Below are 25,583 nucleotides of genomic sequence, written 5' to 3'. Positions count from 1 at the left end.
GCTCCAAGATGGATCTGCCGCTGGCCAAGGCCGAGCCCAACAGTGATGGTGGTGGTGCCTCTGGGGTAACACATTTAAGAGGGGGGAAAGTTACTGTGCAACAGCACTTGCAGCTGGAGAGTGGAGTGAGACTAAGTGTGAGCAACATCCCTGCAGCCCCCAGGTCAGTGCAGGAGGGGCAGGGGGGCTCCAGGCGCCGGAGCAGAGATTCCCCTGCAGCCCGTGGTGAAGCCCACGGTGGGGCAGGCTGTGCCCCTCAGCCCGTGGGGGTCCATGGTGGAGCAGATCCCCACCTGCAGCCCGTGGGGGTCCATGGTGAAGCAGATCCCCACCTGCAGCCCGTGGGGGTCCATGGTGGAGCAGATCCCCACCTGCAGCCCGTGGAGGTCCATGGTGGAGCAGATCCCCACCTGCAGCCCGTGGAGGACCCCACGCCGGAGCAGGTGGGTGCCCAAAGGAGGCTGTGACCCCGTGGGAAGCCCAGGCTGGGGCAGGGTCCTGGCAGCGCCTGTGACCCCGTGGGAAGCCCAGGCTGGGGCAGGGTCCTGGCAGCGCCTGTGACCCCGCGGGGACCCAGGCTGGGGCAGGCTGTGGAGAACTGCAGCCCGTGGGCAGGGCTGACACCGGAGCAGCTGATGGAGGACTGTCCCCGCGGGAGGGACCCCAGGCTGGAGCAGGGCAGTGTGAGGAGCCTCCCCCTGCGAGGAAGGAGCGGCAGAGACAGCGTGTGATGGACTGACCGCAGCCCCCGGCCCCGGCACCCTGCGCTGCTGGGCGGGAGGGGGGACAGAAATCGGGGGTGAAGTCGAGCCTGGGAAGGTGTGGGGTTTTTTAAGATTTGGTTTTATTTCTCATTACCCTACTCTGATTTGATTGGTAATAAATTAAACTAATTTCCCCAAGTTCAGTCTGTTTTGCCTGTGACAGTGATCAGTGAGTGATGTCCCTGTCCTTTTCTCATCCCATGAGCTTTTCATCATATATTCTCCCCCGTCCAGTTGAGGAGGGCAGTGATAATGCAGCTTTGGTGAGTACCTGGCATCCAGCCAGGGTTAAGCCATGACAGAAGGAAGAGTTTGAAGGAGAGGAGGCTCAGTGGCATAAATAAGGAATCAGGACAAAATACTAAAGCAAAGCAAAAGTTCTGGGGAAAAAATGATGAGACAAAGTGAGGACAATAGAGTTTACGTTGAGAAGAGATACAGGAATGTTAGCAGTTAAGCTGTAGATAGGATGTGGGTTTTTTTGAATTAAATAAAAATTGAGGGGGATATTTAAGAAGAAAATAAGGAGTGGAATAATGAAGAGGTGATATGGTTAGAGCAGTGTGAACAGGTGTTGATTGGAGAAGAAAAAACTCAGGCTATAGGTTAGCCTGGGGAATAATAGGTCACCAGTAGAAGATACAAGAAAGCCACAATGAAGAGGAAACTATTTTCCAAATGGAAGAATATGGTTTTAGTGAATGTGTTTTAGAGAATATTGAGAGAAACATGACAAGACAAAGAGAAGGAAGTTGCAAATAACCAGTGTATGAAGATAAGACAAAACAAATTGTGGTGTGAAAGCTTAGATGAGCTACTGGAATGGACAGATGAAGAAATAAACAGAGTGGGTGAGATGAGAGTGTCGTTATGGAAATGTGGAAAAATTGAGGTTATTTCAGTCCAAGAATGAAAACAAAATAAAAGAGGTGGCTAAAAATGTAAATATAAGTCAGCAAAAAAAAAGAAAGTGTGGGCGGTGAATCCCAATAGGAATGAAGAAACATCTTTCAGACCTAACATTAGTGAAAATGAAGAATGGAGACTGCCTGAAGGAGGCAGGTGGAAAACTTACTGCCTCAGTGACAGGAGGTACAGGAAGCTGAATAAGTTAGATTCTTTTCAGTTTCCCTGATTTAGGGTGTTTTACTTTATTAGGGCTCCTTTTGTGGTGCAGTAGATAAAATTATGAAGCGTATCATTAAAGCATTTGTGCTTGTGGAGGTTCTTTCAGAAAATTTGCACTAGGCGCTGTGAGCAAGTGGATAGCCTTTGGGTGTAATCCCATTAACTACTTGTAGAGTGGCAAAGTAATTATGGTAATCCCCCTTGCCTGTATTGGAGCTTTTATGAGACCACCTGCAGGTCATTCCTTCTGACCTAAAAAGACCCATTTTAAACATTGTGCTGTAAAAACCTTTAGATGGCTATGCTGAAATAGCAGCATTAGGGCCTAATTAGTAAATACCCTTTCTTATTGATGACCTATAATTAAGAAATTGTATTTACTATTTTTTTCAGCAGCTTGTCTGCAGTGTTAGTTAGCAGAATTCAAAGATAATGGAGTGAGTGATTTCAATGCAGTTATATCTTTTTTAATCCATCACCATCAATAAATCATGAAAAATGTACATTTACCCATATTGTATATAATGCTTAGTATACTTGGGAATTACTGATGGTTTAATAATAGTATGTGTAGAAACAGTGGTGTAATTACTCCCCACTCTTTGTTGCAAACAATGAATCTAATTCTTTTTTAATTTACACTGGTGTAACCAAGCTGACTTAAGAGGAATTTCCCTAGAATTACACTGCTAGGATGACAGGGGAGTCAAACTTTACGTTTGTAAGTTAAAGAGCATCAGTTCTTCACATTTATCTCTCTCTGTTTCATTGTGGTTACTGAACTTGTAACTCAAGTTGCAAGTAAGTAAATGCTGCACTGGAGTTGGGATATTTTCAAAGTATCTTGGCTTTTAAGTTGGGATGTTTGCACAGGGTAGTGAGTTACAGCTGTGTACAACACCCATTCTACTTCACTGTAGACATAGTTTCACTAAATAGGAACTTACTCTAAATAAATTCCAGTTACCTATGTATACCTCTGTAAGGTTTGTACTGCTGCTGTAGTGTGATGCTGTGTTGCACTGCAAACCAGGTACTAGAACTTTTGAAATTGGCACAAGGGCTGCTAGTATCAGATGCTGCAAACCAAACCTGAAAACACAAAGGAATAGAAATGAAATCTTGAAGATGAGAGATATGTAAGAAACTGCCAAATGTTTGGGGTTTTTTCTTGCTTCTTTTCTTTACCTGAGCAGAAACTGCCAAATGTTCTTTTCTCTCTTCCCCCGCCCCCTCCCCCCCCCTTTCTTTTTTTACCTGAGCAGATATGGTTATAACAAGGTTTAATCTGTATGGGGGAGGAAGCAATTAAAAAGCTGTCAGTTAATCCCATGTTATCTTATTAAAGAATTGTAAACATTGATATTGTCTAACTAATGAGCAAAAAGCCTGCCAGTGAACAATTAGTCTCTCCTTAAACGAGAATGAAAAAAGAGATTTATTTAATTTTTTTTTAATTCATTTGTGTCATCTTATATGTCTTTTAGAGGAAGGTGAAATAAAGTATTGATTGCTCTATTTAAACAAATCCCGAAGGGGAGGTTTTCAATTTACCTGAGTGTTTGTTCTGATAGGAAAGGCTGAAAAGACGGTGCTTTGTCATTGTGTGTGCTTAAACTACACTGTATCCTCATATAAGTTTGTCAGACAATTGGATTGAAATGTCACTTTATCTAATGGGAGACATGAAATTGGCCTTGTCAGATCACCCACTTATTGTAAAAAACAGCAGTTCGTATCTAATAGGTGATATAAAAGTAATCAAACATTGAGCAAAAGGAAAATAGTAGGGTGGAATTGATTAAATGTGTTTGGTGAAGTAAATGAGACTTCTACATACAGTCCCTAGGTTGAATTTTTCTAATAGCGGGCAGATACAACACAGATTAGATTTAGGAGAACAGAATGAGCCTGTCTGAGCAGACATCAGATTATTACAATGTTCAGACTGCTTATTGAGTTCAAACAAGGTAAACCTAGGTGTCAAATTGGTTAAAAGGAATTTTGTTAGGTTTTTAAGCAAGGGCATAGAAAGGTAGCCATCTGTAATGCTGGCAGCTTAAATGTCTGAATCTTTCCAAATGAAAGATTTAACACTGGGAACAGAACCAAACCTCTTCTGGACCTCTAGAGCAAAGAATTTATTCTGGAGGGCAAAATCATTCTGAGAAGAAGACACAGTAAGAAAATATTAACTATTGCTTGTCTGTGGTATCAGTTGTTCCCATACATTAAATACATGCAGGTACTTAACATCTGTTTTTTCTCTCTGCCTGCTAACCTTTCATGCTGGATCCATCAGCACAGGCTTTACCCCTTTTTTGCAAACAGTGCTGGTATTAGGACTTATTTTTATGGTTGCCTGACAGTTCCAACCATGAAGGCATGCTTTCAGATGCTCATATTTTGGCAAACTGACTTGAGGCTGATATTTTTCAGTGTGGGGGTGTGCTGCAGCTTGAAGGTTTTGAGAAAACCTCCAGCCAGAATGGCAGAGGTAGTTCAGCCATCTTAGGAAAGCGCTGAGGACTCTCAACTTTAAAGCAGGAACTTTTTTTCAGGAGGGTAATAGTTATGTCAAGAATACTGTTTCTCGTCCTGTGAAGATCTGTTTTCAAGTACAGTCAATTTACAAGCTACTAATTAAAACCCACCAAGACTCTGAGAATTCTCTGAGTTAAATTCTGAAATTTCCCCCAAATTCTAGGTACAGTGAATAGGATTTAAATGCAAGCAGTGCTCTGTGCTCCTCTGGGAGAAGCTGGATCCAGGCACAGGAATCAAAAGCTGTGAGCTTACCTAACCTGTGCTTTAAGTGTACAGCCTTCCACCTCGCTGAGCCCTTGTACTGTACAGGCAAAATGGTGAGATGCATGATGTGGTAGCAAGGGGTGCAAGGGCAAGAAGGTGCGTGTTCAGATGAGGTTGTTAGTGTTGGGACTGAAAGGCAGGGCAATCTGGGAGGTGTTTTGAAATGAGAAGGGAAGCAGGTGAAAATTTGGGACTACATAAGCACTGAAAACTAGGGAGAAAGATGACAAAGAGTAGAAGATAAACTTGCATACACACATGCCTATTTGAAAATACATGTGTGTATATATTTGTAAGGGATGAGGATGGGGGCTAAGGCCAGTGAAAAAGGGAACTCTGAAAAGAGGAACTGTCTAGTGCAGCAAGGTAGAGGAAAAGCGTGTGCTAGGAAGAAGCATCCTTAGAACAACAGCAGAGTGGAAGGCATAGAGAGGAGCAGGCATAGAGCTTGTAGATACGGGCTAGGGTAAAAAAAGAAACCAACAAACAAACCAAACGTGGAGTGGGAATTCAGTGGTGTTTGGAATGTGGGGATGGTGACTATAGCGTTAGGAGAAAACAAAAACTGAGCAAAGCAGGGCATAGGAGGGTTAGATGGGTTTAGACCACTTAGGTAATCAGGTGAGGATGGAGTGAGAGCAGTGCGAGGTGAAGTACTGCAGTCTTGGAAGAGGGTTGGTGAGTCAGGAGCGGGGAAGTGAGAACAATTGGTTTTGAGAGGAATCATATTTGGAGAAGGGAACAGTTTGTGGGTCCTCAGGGATGGGTGGTACTATTGCTACTACTACAGGGTTTAGCAAGATATCTGCTAATGTCCAGCTAATAAATTGTACCTGCATAGGCTTATCAGTGTATAGTACAAGGACACTTATTTTTCTGTAAAGTTTCAAAATATGTGTAAAACATAACAATGACATTTTCCTAAATGATGAATTTACAAGTAATTTTAATAACATTAGGATTAGGGGTCAAGTGAAGTTTTCATCCTGAACAGTCTCAGTAAGGGAATACTGTAAAATTAGCTAATGTGTTATGCATTATACTGTTTAGAGATATTGTTTAATTAAATTATTACATGCTTTGGCAGGAATTATTTAAAGACTTTTTTGATGAAAATATTGCATGAAGAGCTGTGGTGTTTCAAAATCACTGCGGGGCCTTCTGTTATCAGTGGGGTTACTTGTTGCCCTGCATCCACAACTACATGCTGCAAAATGGCACTGCTCTCCATTGTTTCCAAAGGGATGGAATCATTTGCATGCTGAAAAGAGGAGCACAGTATTTATATTTATAAAAAAACAAAATAGAGAGGAAAGTGGAAGAAAATATTCTTAAAATAAAGCTGTTTAATTGATTTTAAGACTATAAAATTACAATTATTTGCTTAAATTTGTAATAATTATGATGTTTTTACTGTGGACATAGCATCAGAGATGATTGATACATTATTTTTATCACCTCACCTACTCGTCATGTGCTCAACGGTATCACCTGAGGATATTGTGGCATTATCTTTCTAAAGTTACTATTTAATTAAAAAAAAAATAGCTTGAAGGATAAATGTTTCTTCCCTGTTCCCTTGCAAATGTAGCATGGCTCCATTCTCCCACACATTCACCTCAAAAGAAAAATTGAAAAGTGTTCCTGTTTGTGTTGAAGTAGGGTTTTTTTCATTTTTCAGGTTAGGTGTTCTAAGCCACAGAAAAGAAATGTCTATTTTTTTGTGTTCTATAACTCACTTAAATCTCAGAGATTTACATTATCTCCACTGGCATCTCTGTGTGATGCCTTTTCCCTCCCTATTAAAATTTTAAAACTGGAAAACAGGAAGAAGTTAGGATCTTGTAGAAGACATTTGGAAATTCCATATAATTTAAAATACAAAACAGTGTAAATAAAGGAGTTGCTGTTTCAAATATGTTTCAAATTAATATAAAAGTGCATAAGAATAAATAGGTTATATGCATGTATGACTAGATTTGGTTTTATCCTCTGCGTAAGAGAAGGGCTGCTCCTTATCATAAAGGCTTTGTCTTTTTCTCATATTTACTGTAAATTATGCGTTTACATAGGATGACATGAGAGCATCTACCTAAAACTTTCTTGTCATCTGCAGACCTCTGGCTCTGTAAAGTGGCCACTCTTTTCTTTCCATAAGGGCTTATGCCCATCACCATTTGTCACAGAATTCAAGAAGACATCACCTGTCTGTCCAAAGTCTAAAAAGCATTACATTTGAAATTATGGATAAACTTACCTTCTTTTTTTGAGTTAACATTCTGTTTCAAAACCCTATCTTTAAGGGCTTTCACAGTACTGAATAGCTTTGTTTACTTATTTCAAGATATCTACACGGAAGAACTCCTAAGCTAAACCATTGTACTAAATAGCCTATGCTACAAACTTGTTTATGCAATCAGTTGAAATTCCTTCCTTGAATGTACACAGCTGTAAAATCACAGGTCTATTGTACCATTTTCTTAAAGGTATTAATCAGAAAATAATATGCATGGAATTTTTTTGAGACTATCGTACTGGCCACCAGTAAAACTGCCTCTAGTGGAAGACAGTGCTGCTGCAGTCTGGTATTTACCTAATTAAGTGATTTGAACTCCTCAATATCCTAAAAAAAATAAACGATTTTACTTACAGAAGGAACAAATTAATGTCAGAAGAACAACTTTCATACTTTAGTCATTAAATTGTCTCATTATATTTGGTAGTACATAGTTTGTATTAAAGTGTCTGCTTAACTCTTAGTCTCATGTTTATGACCAGCCACTTAATAATGAGCATCATATCTGTAATGAAAGGCTCATTTTATGTAACCTTGATCTCTGGTAGGAAGACTACTTCTATTATTAAACTACATTACTAATATTAAACTGCAGTATATGCAGGCTTTGCTGAAATAATGCAGCTTGCATTAACCTTTTCTACTGTGGTCACAAAGGAATGAAAAACATGCCCCAAAGGATAAAAAGACAATAAAATACTGTCTATTTCAAGTACTTGTAGTACTTGGAACGAATTGGTGTAACCACTAACCTTAGTGACCTAACTCCTGAGTTCGCATTTTGAATGGCACTTCAACAGCCTTTAGTAGCATTTGAAACTTGAAAGTAATTAACTGTTCTTTCAGCATGGCTAAGTAAATGCCTTAGGATGCTCTATAAAAGTTCCATTTCATGTCTTGGTTCACAAAACAGCCTAATGATTTAAATTGATGCTAAATCATTTCGAGTCAAGTCAGAACTGTTTCCAGACATGCTATTGCTGTATGAAGCCATAGTTCGTATACTACAGGGACAATAATTACAATAAAACTGCAGTATGTCTCTAACTGGTGACATTGCTTTGCCATATATTGCTACTGACATGTAATAGTGTTTTCCATTCTGATTTGAAAATGTAAACAATACTTTTTGTTATGTACTGGAATCTATCAAAATATATTAAACCATTTTTATGTCTATCCCAATCAGTAATAATTAGTAGACATCTTTGGAGACATTCTGGATTGTTGCCCATTTTATCATGTTCATGATAGTAATCAATTAGTTTTGTTAAGGTGAAAATATATCTAATACCACTGCCTATGTTTACTATTTTGTGATGTGATATTTTAGCGATTACTAACAGATTGCACAGATTGAAGCTTATGTACAAGTGTATAGTGTTAATTAGAAACTGTCTGAGGCACAGTAATCTTCAATGTACTTAGTGTTCTGTGAGTTGAGTATTCTTTCTGTACATGAAAAAAGGTAGGATCACATAGGATAATTACGTGTTTGTTAAAAAAGCAATTCTACAATTCTACTTTTTCTCAGGAAATACCAATACTTATTTCCAGAGTTCCTTTCTCCCTTATGTTTCATTCTTTTATGTTCTTTAACTCTGACTTTGAAGTCCTTGAGAAAATTGGGAAATTTATAAATTAAACTTTTCTTCTGTTTGACTACCTATACCTCAACATGTTAGGAAATGGTTAGCAGAAGAGAATAAATCTCAATCCACAGCTTAGGAAAGGGAGATGTTCTGTGCTCATTATGTAGTCTGTGTAGCCTTAAGAAGGTGGCAATGTTTACTGATAGGTACGTTAAAGAATATTTGATCAAACAGGGCCTTATTACAGTGGCCTGGTTTTATTCTACTTAAATATATTTTAACCAATGGGAAGGTGAATTTTACACAGATGTGACGCATGAAACAGCAAAGTAATTTCCTGCTTAATCAATAGGGAAAAAATAATTTATTTACCTTTAAAAAGACATGTCTGCAAATTACTTCAGCAGTTTAATTTAAAATAAGATGTCCATCACCTAATAAATAAAAGTGTTTTTAAAATTTTGCTCACTTTTAAAATCTTTACAATGCAGCCTATCAAGAGATTGCACACATGCTTGCTCAGTGAGAAAGAGTACTGCTTCTGTATGGTTGTTAGTGAAAACAAGCAATTACATGAAATACAGTCAGACTCATAGTAAAGACTCAACAATTCCCCCAGCTCTCATTTAGAAACTCCTTCTATTTAACAAAGATAATAGGACGTGAAAAATCATAGAATGGTTTAGGCTGGAAGGGACCTTAAAGATCATCTAGTTCCAACCCCCCTGGCATGGGCAGGGACACCTTCCAATAGACCAGGTTGCTCAAAATCCAGCCTGGCCTTGAACAAAACGGGGCATCCACAGCTTCCCTGGGCAACCTAGTCCAGTGTCTTGCCACCCTCACAGTAAAGAATTTCTTCCTAATAGCTAATGTAAATCTAGCCCCTTTTAGTTTGTAACTATTAACCCTTCTCCTATCACTACAGGCCCTACTAAAAAGTCTGTCCCTATCTTTCTTATAAGCCTCCTTTAGGTATTGAAAGGTTGCTATAAGGTCTCCGTGGAGCCTTCTCTTCTCCAGGTTGAACAACCCCAACTCCCTCAGCCTGTCTTCATAGTAGAGGTGCTCCAGCCCTCTGATCATCCTTGTGGCCCTCTTCTGGACTCACTCCCACAGGTCCATGCCCTTCTTATGTCGGGGACCCCAGAGCTGAGCACAACACTCCAGGTGGGGTCTCACAAGAGTGGAGTAGAAGGGGAGAATCACCTCCCTTGACCTGCTGGTCACCCTTCTTTTGATGCAGCCCAGGATTCGGTTGGCTTTCTGGGCTGTAAGTATGCATTGCCAGGTCATGTTGAGCTTCTTATCAACCAACATCACCAAGTCCATCTCCTGAGCCCTGTTCTCAATCCATTCTCCACCCAGCCTGTATTTGTGCTTGGGATTGTCCTGACCCAGGTGCAGGACCTTGCACTTGACCTTGTTAACATCATGAGGTTTGCATGGGCCCACTTCTCTAGCCTTCCAGGGTCCCTCTGGATGGCATCCCTTCCCTCCAGCTGTCGACTGCACCACACAGCTTGGTGGTGTTGGCAAACTTGCTGTGGGTGCACTCAATCCCACTCTCTGTGTTGCTGACAAAGATATTAAACAGCACCGGTCCCAGTATGGACTATATTTAATCTGCCTACACAGAAGTCTGAAAATATCAAGGCTGAGTATTACAGTTCCTGGGAAATAATGGATAAAAAATTAATTTTGTTTTCATGCAGAAATCATTGTTCTGGCTATGTCTAAGGATAGACTACAATATCAATTTCAGCTTAAAAATATTAGTATTGAGTAGGATTTATATCTCCATCCAGTAAGAACTGTCTTTTGATAAGAAAACCTGTGTTCATATTTCTTTTTGTATTGGAAGTTAAAAATTGCCGTGTCATGTTTAGTGAATAGAATGCCGGTTGCACCCAGTTTGAAGTTACATGGTATAAACAAAAGCTTCATGTTAAAATCGCCAAGTGCATAAGCAGACGAGTTTGCATATTGCAGTTTATTGGAAACAAGGTGATATGTAGTGAAAATTTCTTCATATCCGTATTTTTATGCAGTCTTCAGCTCTAATATAGTACAAAACCTATTGCTTATTTGAATTTTTTAGAAGTAGAAAAAATGGCGGTATAATCATTGCTACTTTTTGTGATTTATTGTGCTTCAGAGCCACCAGTTCCCATTGCTCCACCTCAGCTGTCCTCAGTCGGTGCAACTTACCTGTGGATACAGTTGAATGCCAATTCTATCAATGGGGATGGACCCATTATTCAAAGGGAAGTTGAGTATCGAACTTCCAGTGGAAGCTGGTATGATATACAGCCTGTGGACTCCACGAGCTATAAGATTGGGCACCTCGATCCTGACACAGAATATGAAATCAGTGTATTACTTACAAGACCAGGTGAAGGAGGAACTGGATCTCCTGGCCCAGCTCTCAAAACAAGAACAAAATGTGCTGGTGAGTACTCAAAGGGATTGGAAAGTTGTAAGCATCTTTCTAGGGCTGAATAAGTATGTTATTTCACTAGCAGTTTTTTACTGTCTACCTTAAATGAGCAGGCTGCAGGAATTAAGAGTGAATGTTTTTAAGTATAAGCTATTAGCATTTGCCAGCTACAGTGACCTTGAAACCAAACTTCAGTGCCACTGTAGATTGCAGATGAAATCATGCCTGTGCATGCCTTAAAGTGGTCAGCGTAGAGTGCTGTATAAATAAACAGATATGCATTGGGCTCTCTCTGTTTCATTACACACACACACCCTTGCCAACATATGTTTGGGTTTTAGGTTAGTTAATCTTTTTTTTCTTCTTCTTTTTTTTTTTTTTTTTTTTTTTGCTAGTATCCCAAGCTTGTTAAAGATTTTGTTTGTTTTGGATAAAATTTCTTTTTTTCCTTTTTTCAATGTCAGGTGTTTCAAATGTTTGTAAAGTGGAAGGAGATCCTATGTAAGAACAAAAGTATACACTGTTCAGTTTCAGTTAACAGATGAGGTTTAACAAAGGACTGCTTTCTTGAGTGACTGACAGCATGTCTTTTCATTAAATGAGATAGTGTGATTTGTGGCGCTGTGTAGTAGTCTTGCCTCCTGTTTTGGATATTATAATTTATAGTGCTGACCTTTGACTGTAAAAAGATACAAAGTAAATATATTATACAAAAACAGTTTTACAGTAATTTTCAGAAAGAGTGGCAGTGATATTAATTTGGGATTCAGCTGCTCAGAAAATAATGGAGTATACTGTGACCTGGAATTTTTTTTTTTTGTCACTAGTATTTTCCCCCAATATTGTGAATCTTCTTCCTGCTGCCGTAAAGTTGGTGGAAGATAGGCAGAAATGTACCTAGAGGACACAGGACTAAGCAAATTGTATTAGCTTACTGACCCTAACGTTTTAAGGAATGGCTTGGTATTGTTTGTCTTTTTAACAGGAAAAATTACATACTTCAACAGAAATAATTATGTATTTCCATTGTGTATGAAAAGTAAAAGTAAGTAAAGCCGCTTTTTGTAAAGTCACCTAGCCACGTGTCAGGGGCTGAATGGCATTTCAGTTGAACTCGGTGTGATGTCAAGTACGGAATGAAATATAGTTGCTGTCAGAAGTAGAATATTATGTTTTTAAAGACAGAAGCTTATGCAAGTACTAACTCTTTAATATTCTTTTTGCTTTTTTCCTTCCTCTCATTACTGGAAAGAAGTATTTAATGAAAATTATAAAAAAGCAGTACAGCTAAGTTATAATAATAGTAAAGCATTTAGTATTTGTAAGATTTTCTTTACTGGATTAAGATAACTTCAGCTGAGTCAAAAGCAAAGCACAAAAATAAATCTGAGTTCCCTTTAGAAGGGTTTCTGGGTCACTATGCCGTTCATAATAATGTAAAATTGTCTGTCTAGAGAAGGTAAATATGTATTTAATATGCAAGTACTTCAGTTATTTTACAATGAAAACAGTTTTTCTCATAGTTTGATCATCTGCTTATATGATTATTTAATGTAACATCGGGTGCTGTATAGGTCAGCCTGTCTGTACTAAAGGGTTAGAGAGTGTGGTGGGTTGATGCCAGCCACACAGCCACTCACTCTGCCATGGGACAGGGAGAAAACAGAAGGAAGGCAAGAAGACTCATGGACTGAGATCAAGACAGTTTAGTAGGGGAAGCAATAGCTATGCTTACAAGCAGAGTGAAATTTATTCACTGTTTACAATTGGCAGGCAGCTGTTAGATAGCCACTTCCTGAGAAGCAGGGCCTTGGCACACATAATGGTTACTTGGGAAGACAAACACCAAAACAATGAACATCCCCCCTTCTTTCTCCTTTCCTTGAGCTTTGATTGCCGACTATGACATCATATGGTATGGAATATCCCTTTGAAGAGATGAAGTCAGGTGCTCCCACTGTGTCCCCTCCCCGCCTCTTGGTCCACCTCCAATCTACTCTCTGGGGGGGAGTGGGAATAAAAGGCAGCCTTGAGGCTGTGCAAGAACTGCTTAGCAGCATTCAGGGCACTGGTGTGTTATCAACCTTGTTTTAGTCACAAATACAAAACACAGTATCTTATAGGCTGTTGTGAAGGAAATTAAGTCCATCCCAGCCAGACCATGTAGACAGAGAAATCCAGAATTTTAGTTAATTTAACAACATCGTACGCTTTCTGGTCTTTTCAGTGGTACATACTGTTGAGTATTAAAACATGCATCCAGTCTCATAAACCACTATGTACTGGAAGTGTTTTATTACCTGGTAATGCCTTGTAATACATCAGCATTATTTGTGTTTTCATTAAGCTAAACAGTAACCCCCTTAAATTAAAAGCAGAAAGTGATGGCTGACTGAAAAAAATAAATTGAATGATGATATTAAATCTGTCTCTACAAATTGGCTTTTTTATAGCAGAAGATCCTGCTTTGAAGGGGTGGTGGTTATTGGTTAACTGTTAGCAAGTGACATGCTAATAACTGGCCCAGGGGCTTAAAAAGAGATGCTGATAAACTAATGACGGTATAATTAAGCTGGGTAGGAGTAAAATAATGCCAGTCTCCAAAGCATACCATAGAGTTAATAAAACAGGAGTCTTTAAGAGAAGAGTCATTGCACCTTTTTAATTACTGTGATAATTGTATGCTGCTTGCCTGTTCCCTAGGGGTCTAGTGAACCACTTGGAAACTTGAAGCAATATGCTAGACATTCAATAATCTTAATAGTTCTCCAAAGCATTTGAAATATGTTTTCATTTTAGCAAGATGAGATTTCAGAGGCTTGTAATAGACAAGTCTTATCTGTAACTTTAGTAAATAAAAGCATCTATAATTAGAATGCAAAGGAAAAAAAAATCCTCACTTGGTTGCATCACCCTCAGTGGAGCAGTTGCATACTTTCTAAAGTGCTTTGCTTCCTTTTGTTGAAATGTAATATAAATGTAAGTGCTCTTTCAGTCTAGTGTTCAGGAAAGCCAAAGAATTACATTTAGGTCTGGATTAGATTTAACCTAGAACATGGAATTCAAGTTTCAAAAAGAGAATTTTAATGGATTTTGGCCACTGTGAACCACATTTGAGCAAGACTTTGAAAAAAAGGTGGGGTTTTTTTCTTTTCAAGGTCTAAAATTGAGGCTTTCCAAGTTGTCTGGATGTTGAATCACCAGTTGCTATGCTCAAAGCTCCTTCTTCCCACAGCTGTCTCATATGGTGTTATGAACCTAGAAGAGTGTTGCCATTTACAATAAAAGGGGGGCGGGCAGAGATGGGAAGAAAATTCCTCAGGAGATACATGACAGAACACATGCATTATACAGTGTATCTCAAATTTCTCTGACGTACATTTTCACTCTGGTATAGTTGTAAAATGAGAATTCCATAGTTGTGGCTCACAATTAGAGTTATTTAGGGGCAGAATATCAGAATGTTTCACACTTCAGACACCATTATCTGAGAAATAAGACTATTAGCTCAGTGTGAAGCTCTCGATGCCAGCCACTGCTATGGAGACCTCGACCACCCAGACATTGCTAGCTACTAAGTAGCTGCACAAATATTTGAACCAAAGACATCATCTTGTGTGTAAGCACAGAACCAACAGTGCCGCTATCATATGTGATATAATAAGTTTGAGAATCTGAGAATCAATAGTTATTAAAAAAACCCCTGTTATGCCTTACTGAAGTAGATTGGGAATTCTGTGGTGCCTGTAAAAGTCCAGAATCAAATCTTCTCAAAATCTGACCCGCAACGAGTAGAACTGTCCATAGTAAAACCTAAGTAGGAATGTTGAAATATTGATAAGGTAGGCTAGTTTCCTCTTCCCATATCAATATTTCCATGGGTAGAATTATTTATTTCAGTGTTTTGCAACATGTTTTGTCTTTGACATGCATTGCATGATACAAATCTTGATCCAGTATGTGTCCCTGCATTCTGATGATGAGACAGTGCCACCGTGAAAACAGTCTCCTGGCAAATCCAGAACTGCTAAATGAGCTCTTGTAAATTTTTTGTACTATGGCCTCCCTATTAGGAAATATTCTTTCTAAGCAATGTTGTTTCTTGAATCTGCTGGTGAACAGTTATAGCTTAAAGCCAGCTACTAGCTTAGGAAGAAAAAGTAAAATAAAATACTCTCTTCTGCTAAGGGAGGGGATTTTTAAGCCCTGCCAGGGGAAAATCGTTGCTGTTTTCTCATTGTGTTTCTTTTTCACTGTGACATTTGGAATAATCCTAGAAAATAAGCATCTTTTCCTTTCCTGAACCAGAAAACTGTATTGGAATTTAAGAAAATAATAATAATAAAAAAATAAAAAACTGTCATGAAAGAAACTTCTCATGAACTATCCACAAATTATAGGGTTTTTTTACAGTCAGAACTCTACTTCTCTGTGCTAAGACACAATTGTTGCCCTGGAGTATTTGCAAAAATAATCACTGTCAATTTAACCAATAATTTTCCATGCAGAGAATTCAGACATTCCTTGTACAAGGAAGTAACAGGGATGTTTTGATTAACATAGTTCATTTTGCTCTCTCTTCTATCCCATCACCTGATCTTGTCAGGAGGAAAGCTGTTACTCCCAGCACAACTTAGCTCTTGAATCACTGCTGCAGTTTAGCTGTAAACTGTCTGTCACTCCTGGAAGGCTTGTTGCAATCTGGAAGAACAGAGCAGAGGAACTCTTTAAATCCCTGTTCTTAAAGATTATTCTTTTTAATTTTACTCATTTTGCTCACTGCTTTGGCTTCAGCTGGGTGATTTTCCAAGGTGTCAAAACTACTTCGCTAGTTCTGTGCTGCCCATCAACATCAGTGTCATGGTGAAAAAATCGGCATTTGCCAAAATGCTCACTGATGGGATGAACATCCTCTTCCCTCTGATCAATTAAGACGTCATCTCCTGTTACCAGATCCAGAAAACGATCAGACATGGACCAGATCAACAACCCTACTTTTACCTGGGAATGTTAATTAAGTTCCCTGTTGTCTCCTTATCATTGCTAAAAGGGGTGCATAACTTACAAGCATATAAGGTCTATAGCCATTTGAAAAACTGCATGGAAATACAGTATTCACATAGGGAAGATAGTTCACCGTTAAAAATTGTAGCCTGATTCAAAGCCAAAATAAAAAACTCTTAATCTTCCCCATCTACCCATTTTAGATAGTACCTACAAATTTTACAGTACTTTACTGTCATACACTTTCCAACTGTATCAGGTTGCAACAGACAAAAATATCTTTAGGCAAGTGATACGGGCCAGCAACCGCCTTGAACCCTGCATGCAAAGTCAATGTGCTGGGGTACACCAGATAGTACCCCATGCCACCACTTCCCTCCTGCCCCATGACATGGAGCACTTGCCAAATCCTACAAGATGGACAGTCTACAGCCCCTAGTGTATGACATTCTGAATGCTCAATCATCTTTGCAGTTGCTTTTCCCTATTTTACACCCTCCCAACTTCTTTTGTCATTCATTCTGTAGTTAGTTTCTCCCATTGTCAGTGTTCATGCCCTAGTCGGTCTTGAATCTCGGTGGTACTTTCTGCTTATGTCCATGTCCTTCCCCATTCTATATCATTATTAGGAAAGATGAGTTCCTTCCTAAGAAATTTTCTACATTGAAATGGTGGCTGTCTTTCTCTGTCCTTGCAGCCTTCTTTGAATCTTTTGACCTTTTTGTCTCAAGAAAAGAGGAAGGATGTTTCTGTCACTGGGAATTAAGTTCTTCCTTTTTGTTGCTGTACCTTGGGGTTCTGCCTGGGAATCAGTTCAGGGTTTTTTCAGGCATATAACAAAGTATTTTAACGTCACTTAGTTTTACAATCATAAGAAAATGTCAACTTGAAGCTGTACCACAGGTTCTTTTTTACAGCTTTCTCAGAACTTAGCAATTTTCTCAGAAATTTGAATCAAGGCTGTGCATCTGTGTTATATCAGAGCTAGATCTCAGATCACAGACACCTGAACCCTGAGAAGGAGAGCTGCAGATATTGCACCATTTTATTTTCCCTAGAAAAATTCAATGGTATTTCTAAAGTCACCATTCCAAACCTGGAGCTGTAATAAACTTTAGTAGAAAGTTGCTTGATTTATCAGAATAGGAAGTCCACAGTGAATTTAACATTTCATGTATGGTTTTATTGGGAAAGTAACTTACAGTTTCAATAGAAATTCGTAATGAAGAATGCCTACAGTACTGTCTTTCTCCTAATGCCTTTCTGATACACAAATCATCCCCATATAAGATCCACTTTTTCTTAAGGGTAAAAGCTAGTATTGGATTTTCTGCAGTGTAGCAGGTAAATCACAGCTTTTGGATGTGCAGAAGGTAAGCTTAGATTTTAATAGAATTCCAAGAAAATATTACCTACTGGGATGTATGTCCATGTATCTGTGTCAGTTGTCACTTAACTCTGATTAGGAAACAAAAAAATGCATCTTCCTTGAAAGCGCCCTAATGAAAATACAGTGATGTCCAGCTGTGACTACTATATAAAAGTTCTTCCTTTGCAGCCACTTAACTGAAAACAAGCACCCAGGTTGTTCCTTACTGAACTGGTTTCTCTGATGCTGTCTTACAGAACAGCTTTTCCTTGTCTTATTGGAGCTCTTGGGACAAGAAAGAACAAAACAATCCAAATTTCCATTAAAAATCTCTTTCAACTCACTTAATCACAGAATCACAGAATGGTCAGGGTTTGAAGGGACCTCTAGAGATCATCTAGTCCAATCCCCTGGTAAAGCAGGTTCTACTAGAGCACGTCGCACAGAATCTCAGGTAGGCAGGTTTTGAATGTCTCCAGAGAAGGAGACTCCACAGCCTCTCTGGGCAGCCTGTGCCACTGCTCTGTCACCCTCAGGGTAAAGAAGTCCTTCCTCATATTCAGATGGAGCTGCCTGTGCTGCAGTTTGTGCCCGTTGCCCCTTGTCCTGTCGCTGGGCACCGCTGAAAAGAGCCTGGCCCCGTCCTCTTGACACTCACACATGGGATATTTGTGCTTATTGATAAGATCCCCTCTCGGTCTTCCCTTCTCCGGGCGGAACAGGCCCAGCTCTCCCAGCCTGTCCTCACAAGGGAGATGCTCCAGTCCCCTCATCATCCCCTCCACAGCCTTCCGCTGGGCGCTCCCCAGCGGTTCCCTGTCTCTCCTGAACTGGGGAGCCCAGCACTGGACACAGCGCTCCAGGTGCGGCCTCAGCAGGGCAGAGCAGAGGGGCAGGATCACCTCCCTCCACCTGCTGGCCACGTTCCTCCCGATGCCCCCCAGGCCCCCATGGCACCCCCTTTGCTGAACTGCATTCGGTCCCCCCCCGCCCAGCTCTCCAGCCTGCCCAGGCCTCGCTGAAGGGCAGCGCAGCCGCTGGGGTACCAGCCGCTCCTGCCGGGGCTGTGTCACCGCCAGCCTTGCTGAGGGCTCTGCCCCTTCACCCAGGGCGCTGGTGAGCCCGTTGGACAGGGCTGGGCCCAGCGCTGAGCCCTGGGGAACCCGCCAGCTACAGGCCTCCAGCTGGGCTCTGCGCTGCTGGTCACAGCCCCTGAGCTCTGCCACCAGCCAGCTCTCGATCCGCCTCACTGTCCCCTCATCCAGCCCGCACGGCCTGAGCTGACCTCCGGGGCTGTTATGGGAGACAGTGTCAGAAGCCTTGCTGGGTCAAGGTGGGCAACGTCCACCGCTCTGCCCTCATCTACCCAGCCAGCCATTCCATCATGGATGGCTATTAGGCTGGTCAGGAATGACTTCCCCTTGGTGAATCCATGTTGACTACTCTTGATGACCTTCTTTCCTCCACATGCTTTGAGATGACCTCCAGGATAAGCTGTCTCATCATGTTTCCAGGGATGGAGATGAGGCTGACAGGCCTGTAGTTTCCTGAGTCCTTCTTCTTGCCCTTTTTGAAGACTGGAATGGCATTGGCTTTCTTCCAGTCCTCAGGCACTTCTGTCCTCCACAACCTTTCAAAGATGATGGGAGAGTGGCTTGGCAGTAGTATCTGCCAGCTCCCTCAGCACTAGGGAGCGCATCCTATTGGGGCCCATGGATTTGTGGGTGTCAAATTTGCTTAAATGATCTGTAGTGTGATCCTCCTGAACTAAGGGAAATTCTTCCTTCCTCCAGACTTCCTTTCTTGCCTTTAGGGTCTGGGAAGCCAGAGAGCCACCCTTGGTTGTTCTCTTCCTCTTTGTCTCTATCTGTAATTCCTCTCTGGGAGTCCTTTAAGCCCATGAAAGTAAAGAAGATGCAGTAAACAGCAGAAAATGCATGTGCAACAAATGCCACTCTGATCTTCAAGAAGGGCAAGAAGGAAGACTCAGGGAACTTGAGGTCAGTGAGCCTCACCATAATCCCTGGGAAGGTGATGGAACAACCAGTCTTGGAAACCATCTTCAGGCACTCAAAGGACAAAAAGGTGATCAGGAGAAGTCAGCATGACTTCACAAAGGTGAAGTCATGCTTGGTGACTCTGGCAGCCTTCTGCAATGAAAAAGTTTTTAGGTGAGGGCAGAGCAGTGGAGATACTGAAATGCTGTCTGGCCTTGGTACTGAGCAGCCTGCTGTAGTTGGCCTTCTTTGAGCAAGGGTGGGGTACGGGGTGATTAGGCCAGACAGACCAGACCCTTCCTCCCTCAACAATTCTGTGATTCCGAGTTTCTGTCAAACTATGGGAAGAGGAGCTGTCACCATGGTGTCTAGTAAATTCTCCTGGAGTCTGCTTTCACAAGCAGGGATGTATCATGATCTCCACTGTATTCCTGTCCTTCCCCAACGCTATATAAACAGTGAGGTACAGCATGATGGTAAGACTTTTTATCATAGACAAAAGTTTGAGTTCCACTACATCATTCTGGAAACTTCAGATTTGTGGTTGCCAATGATAGGGAAAAATAAACATTTTATTTTAGAAAATAAAACATTATCAAGGTATCTGCCCTTTCATCCCAAGTATGTCTTTCCTTCACAGGGGAAATCACAGGTTGGTTGTCCATTCAGTGAATCTTCAGCCTGTGCACACACACTTTTCCTAACATCAGCCACCAAACAAGCTGATGTTATTACTAATCCCTGCACTTTTGTCTCTTCACCTGTCTGTAAGTACATATTTTTGGTTTAGTTACAACATCCAGAGGTCTCATTGGCAAAGCAGAACCTTTTCCCTCCCCACCACAAAGAAGACAGGAAAACTGCTGCAAAATCTAGGTCTGTTGGCCCTGTCTCTGACAGGTGTGCTGGAGTGTGTAAGGAATGCAGACACATTCTAATGATGATAAGGAGACAGAGTATGAAACTTGACTGTCAAATTTGTTTGTTTTCAGGAACTCCTCATTACAATGAGGAGAAGCATTTAGGATTCTTTCCTGGCAAGGAAAGCTGGATTTATATAGAGGTGGAATCTGAGTGTTTGTAAAAAGAAATGCCAGGTAGGACTGTCTTTGGTCATGTGAAAAGCAGTCATATAAATGAAGACTTAGTTCTTCACTTTATTAGATTCCTATTTCAAAACATTTGCAGAGGAAGAAATTAACCTGCTCTTTGAGACAAATGAACCTTCATCATCTTAAAGCAAACCTGAGGGGCAAAATTATTAATTTCACATCTGCCAGGTAGTAGGAATGTGAAGGAAACATAATGACCCTTATGAAAAAGTAGATGATATGATTTCTCCTATGACATCTCCATCTCCAGATTTGTTGCGGTCTCTTATTAATTAGAAGGATAAGCTCAAAAAACACACGCAGAAAATTATTTTACCCAACTTTGATTCAGGAAGAATTTCTCAGTATTGAGCGAAAAAAAAAACCCCAGCAAGCTGGGAGTGTAGTGGTTATAAAAAGAAGACTGGTATGTGGGCATCTTTAATAGAAGTGGTATATTAGGTATACTTGTGAAAAATATTAATAGGGCATCCCTTAGTATTATATTGTTCTGAACAAACTGAGCATGAACCGTTCCATGGATGCTTTGGATCTCTCTTTTCAGAAATATTATTACTGCAGATTTAAATAAATGCATTGGTACTCTATTATTAAACACAATTAGAAATACAGAAAAGGGAATGCTTTGCATGTAGGTGCCTTCCCTGTGAAGTTCCACAGGTGTCTTGAATTTATCCTTAACAGCTTTGTGCTGAGCACTTTCTCCCCTCTTCTGAAGGCAATTTTCACATCAGTTATTGCAGTTTTCACATCCAGTTATGCCATACTACCTCATTGTTAATAATGCTGATTTTTTGGCAAAACCATAGCAAATTAGACAGGAAAGGATGGCTTTTCCTCTGACTTGATCAATGGAGAAGGTCTTATCCAAAACCAAAGCAAAATAACTTATACATTTGAAATGGCCAAAGTTTATCTACTTCTTCAATTTATGTCTAAAAATTAAATAATTATGTGTGCCTGAGACCGTATATGTGTGTATAAACTTGCACACAGATGTATATTCCCATTGATCCAGTTCTGATTTTCCTTCATATATATTTATGAACGTATCACCCACTCCTATGACCAAAAGGGATTTAGGCTGTAAATAACAGGTTTTGTAATTAAAAGAAAAATTTTGAGTGAACTACTTAGCCATCTACTTTAGAAGCCAGGTAAATAAAATGTCCCACAGACAATGGAAGCCTAATTTCTGAAAGATCTGTCTGCTAAGCATCACCACCTTACAATTGTAATCCCATTTTCCCTTATGACAGACTTGCAAGGTAAGAGCCAGCACCCAATTAACCAGGAATCTGCTGTCAAACAGAGTGTTTGATGTTAGACTTATGCTTGTCTGCCTTGAGCCTCCTGAATAAGGGCACTAGTTTGGCTTTCTCTCATCCTCTGGGAGTAAATTCTGGCAGGACTGCATCAAATTTATTTATATTTGAAACAAGTTATTTGGATGAAATTAGCCAAAGGTTTTAAAGGGTATTGAGAGACAGAAATGGAGGAACAGACTGGCATGCTCCTCTGTTTTATTATTTTAAGGCTCACTTTGTTGTTCGAGACTGCTAGACCATGTGCTATCTTGCCCAGCAACTTTGGCCAGCTGTTAAAAACACATAGCAGCACAATTCTATTGGAGCATCTGTGAAGCATGAAACAACCAGGAATTATGTTGAAACACTGTGATTAAGTTTTGAGCCTTTTGGTTTTCTGTTTTAAAAATATTGCTTATGAAAAAGAAAAGTTGGAGTTTTGCAGAATGAATGGTACATTAATTCTACCTCACTTCAAAGGAAAACAATGACACCCCTCAGGTGCTTTCCATTTTCTTTTTTTGCTTGGGAAGCATTTTGTCTTGGTAAAGCTGTTTGTTTTACAAATGTAGAACTGTACAGAGAATCCAGTCCAGCCTCCTGAAGGTTCCCGGAAGGAAGAACTGGTGCTGTGAGTTCTGCCTTTTCTGGTACTACCTTTTGCCGTAAAGTACATTACAAATTTTTAGCCTAGACTGTAGATTAGGTGTCTGGTTTGAGACCTGAAATCTTGGCAAATCCTGATGAAGAAGTACCCTGAATTTGGAGGGAAAAAAATTTATCTCTTCCTCTTCAGGGTGCTAGGTCACTGCAGTGCTGTAAATAGGTAATGCTGTCCTACAGTCCAAGGGTCTCTTCTGGTCAGCAAGCGTGCATCACATTTCTGTTTACAATTACAGAAAAATAAAGCTGAAACAGTTCAAAGAGTGCTAGACCTTCATTTCTATACATTCAAATATATATATATATATATATATATATATATATATATATATATATATATATATATATATATATAGTTTGATAATCCATCTAATTACTGCTTAGTGTGTCGGTTAGGCAGGGAGGGGCTTCCCTCTGGAACTGAGATTCTTCCAGACTCATTCCTATAGGCAACAAATGTTTGAGGGAGGAAAGCTGCTTTATATTCTTTTTTGCTACTCTGTACCTACATGGCTTCTAGCCCCCCAAAAATAAAGCATTTGACTGTGAAGACATTAAGCAAGCAAATACTTAAATATCTAAAAAGAAGTAAGAAATAAAATTGGGACACACCATGCATAACATTATGATGAAATACTATATTAAAACAAAAAAAAAAAAAAAAAGAGAGATTAAAATAAGACTGCCAACAAAGTTAAGGATTTAAGGCTCTTGCATTTCAGTACTCATGTACATCCACAGGATGATCTTTTTTAGAATGAGAAATATGACCAACCATCTAACATGTTTTTTAACAACTATGTTTTCAAACTTATACTTCTGATGTCTGCATTTAACTGTCTTTCAATATATACCATCCTTTGAGCACCCTTTTTATTATTTTAAATATATTAAAAATTATCTGTGCCTTTAGTTGATGCTTATTCATTCTGTTAAGCTTGACCCAGTTCCTAGTGAGGAAAAAGAGGGTTTTCTTTTGGGAAAGGGAGTTTTATCCATTAGTTCATTATTCCAAACTTTCAAAAAGCCCTCTGAAGGTGTTTTGGTCCAGAAATTTTGCAGTAGAAAATTATATTTATGGTGGACTGTTACCTTTTAGTATTATACATACGGAAAAATGGATGTAAAGCAAAAAGGCAATAATAAGTGTTTACTCCTGACATGCAGAAGTGCCTTTTCATTTCTAAAAATTTATGTTCTTTGGAAACAAAAATCAAACTGTCTGTCAGTTGCTCTTTGTTTTGACTGTTTCTGCAGATGTTTTGTTTGCAATTAGCTTAAAAAGAAAAAAAAAACACCAAAAAATATTCAATAAGTTACTTAATTACTGTTGTACAGCATTGAGTTTGAGAGGATGAACTGATGTGTAACTGGCATGTTTGGCCAAGTAAATGAAAAAAATAATTTTTAATGACCTGAGCATAATTATAGATGACTTTGGAATGACAACTGGCAAAAATTGTACTATAATTAAATTTCCATTATAAAAGTTTCATCTTTTTGTCTGACATGTAAGGCTAGATTGTGAAGAGTATTCATTTATAAGAGGAAGAATTAGAGAGCTGTAATTTATAATTCAGGATAATCAATGAAAGCATTTCTTTTGTCAAAAAACCTTTCACTGACAAATAGCATTGCATTGTTAGTTGTTTTAAAAAGAAACTAAAAATTCTTTCATTATTTTTTTCACTTTCTGTAAAAAGAGATGAAAAATTCTGGTGGTTGAATCAAGTCTTGCACTAATTCAGTGTAATGTTATGCAGATAGGGCTTCTCAGTCTGTTTTTCTCTTTATTTAACATCAACTTTGTCTCAGTCTATGACTAAGAATGTTCATGAAGAAGTAGAATCTTTCTAAGGCCATCTTCTCAGGATTCTGTTCAATTTTGAACAGAGCTGTTTCTAGTACAAGAAGTGATAACATATTCCAATTTTCAAACTTTCAAATTACTGACTGAGATGGACACTTTGCTTTCCAATACCGGGATACTGAGATACTGGGGTCTCAAAAAAAACCCCAAAACAAAACCAACAAAAAAACCAAAAACATTGTGAGGCTACCCTGTTCATTTCTACATAATCTTTCAAAGGGAGCTGCAGCAAAAATGAGCATTTGAAAATGTTTTGGTATCAGAGTTTTGAAGGCAACTGCAAAGCTCAGAATCACTCTCATTTAACTAACAGATGCATGATGCTTCTTCCATACAGTCATTTGAGCTCCATATGAATAGAAGTATTTTGTTGACCTTTTGTTATCTGTTAGACACAAGTCTATTACTTGTAAACAGATTCCTCTTACTATATTATCTGTTCAGTATTTAAACAAAGTGTATATGCCAAATCTCAAAACACATTTCTTACACATACAGAAAAGTTGGACTCTTGACTGAGTAAAAATGCATTTTATCTTACTTATGAATCTGTTAAACCAATCTATTTCTGCTCTATTAACATCACAGAATAGTTTGGCATGAATCTTCCAAAGCTAATATATTTTATTCTGTGTTACGATACAATTGCTGCTAAGCAGTTAATGTACAATATTTTACTGAGTTCCTAAAACAATTGACTTGAAAATAGGTTATTTTCATAATGATGATTTTCAGAGACTTTCTACTAAAATTCAAAGTGATCATTTACTTCTGTTTGTACTACCACTTTATTGTTAGTCCTTTGACTTATAGACCATTGCTTATGAAAGCAGTCAGCATTAATATCTTAAAATCTGTCAGAAAAATACTGTTCTACATTCATTTTCATGCTGTACACCAACCGCTTCCTGGATGCTACTGCAGGTTGCTGAGGCCAGTTTGTAGATTTCTTTCCTTTTGTTTTAATCTCTGCAAACTGATTTATGCATTGATTGCTAAAACTGTGTGATTTACAATTAGATAACATCTAAAGTTTTTTTTTTTGGCATTTGGAGCTTTACAGATCCACAGTTGTCCAGTGGATCAGAGTAGAGTTTTTTTCCTTAAAATGAGAAGGTTTGAGATATATTCTGTTATAGAGAATTTTTAAATGGCATGGACTTACGTGTCTTCTGTAACAATTGTAGTCTAATGTTGAAATGCTGAAATGGCAGGGCAACACAGCCTTTG

At 39.4% G+C, this 25,583-nt stretch overlaps 1 protein-coding gene across 12 annotated transcripts in view; it reads left to right on the top strand.

Annotated features, from left to right (window-relative positions):
• Positions 1-25,583, top strand: part of PTPRM (protein tyrosine phosphatase receptor type M) — a 479,902-nt gene that overhangs the window by 189,451 nt on the left and 264,868 nt on the right. For all 12 annotated transcript variants that reach the window (XM_040587165.1, XM_040587163.1, XM_040587160.1 and 9 more), the window contains one exon: positions 10,750-11,043. In XM_040587165.1, the coding sequence (XP_040443099.1) occupies positions 10,750-11,043 (294 nt within the window). The remainder of the gene's footprint in view (positions 1-10,749; positions 11,044-25,583) is intronic.

The sequence above is a fragment of the Falco naumanni genome, chromosome 3 (genome assembly GCF_017639655.2).
Source record: "Falco naumanni isolate bFalNau1 chromosome 3, bFalNau1.pat, whole genome shotgun sequence".
NCBI lineage: Eukaryota > Metazoa > Chordata > Aves > Falconiformes > Falconidae > Falco > Falco naumanni.
This window is presented reverse-complemented; position numbering and strand designations above follow the sequence as displayed.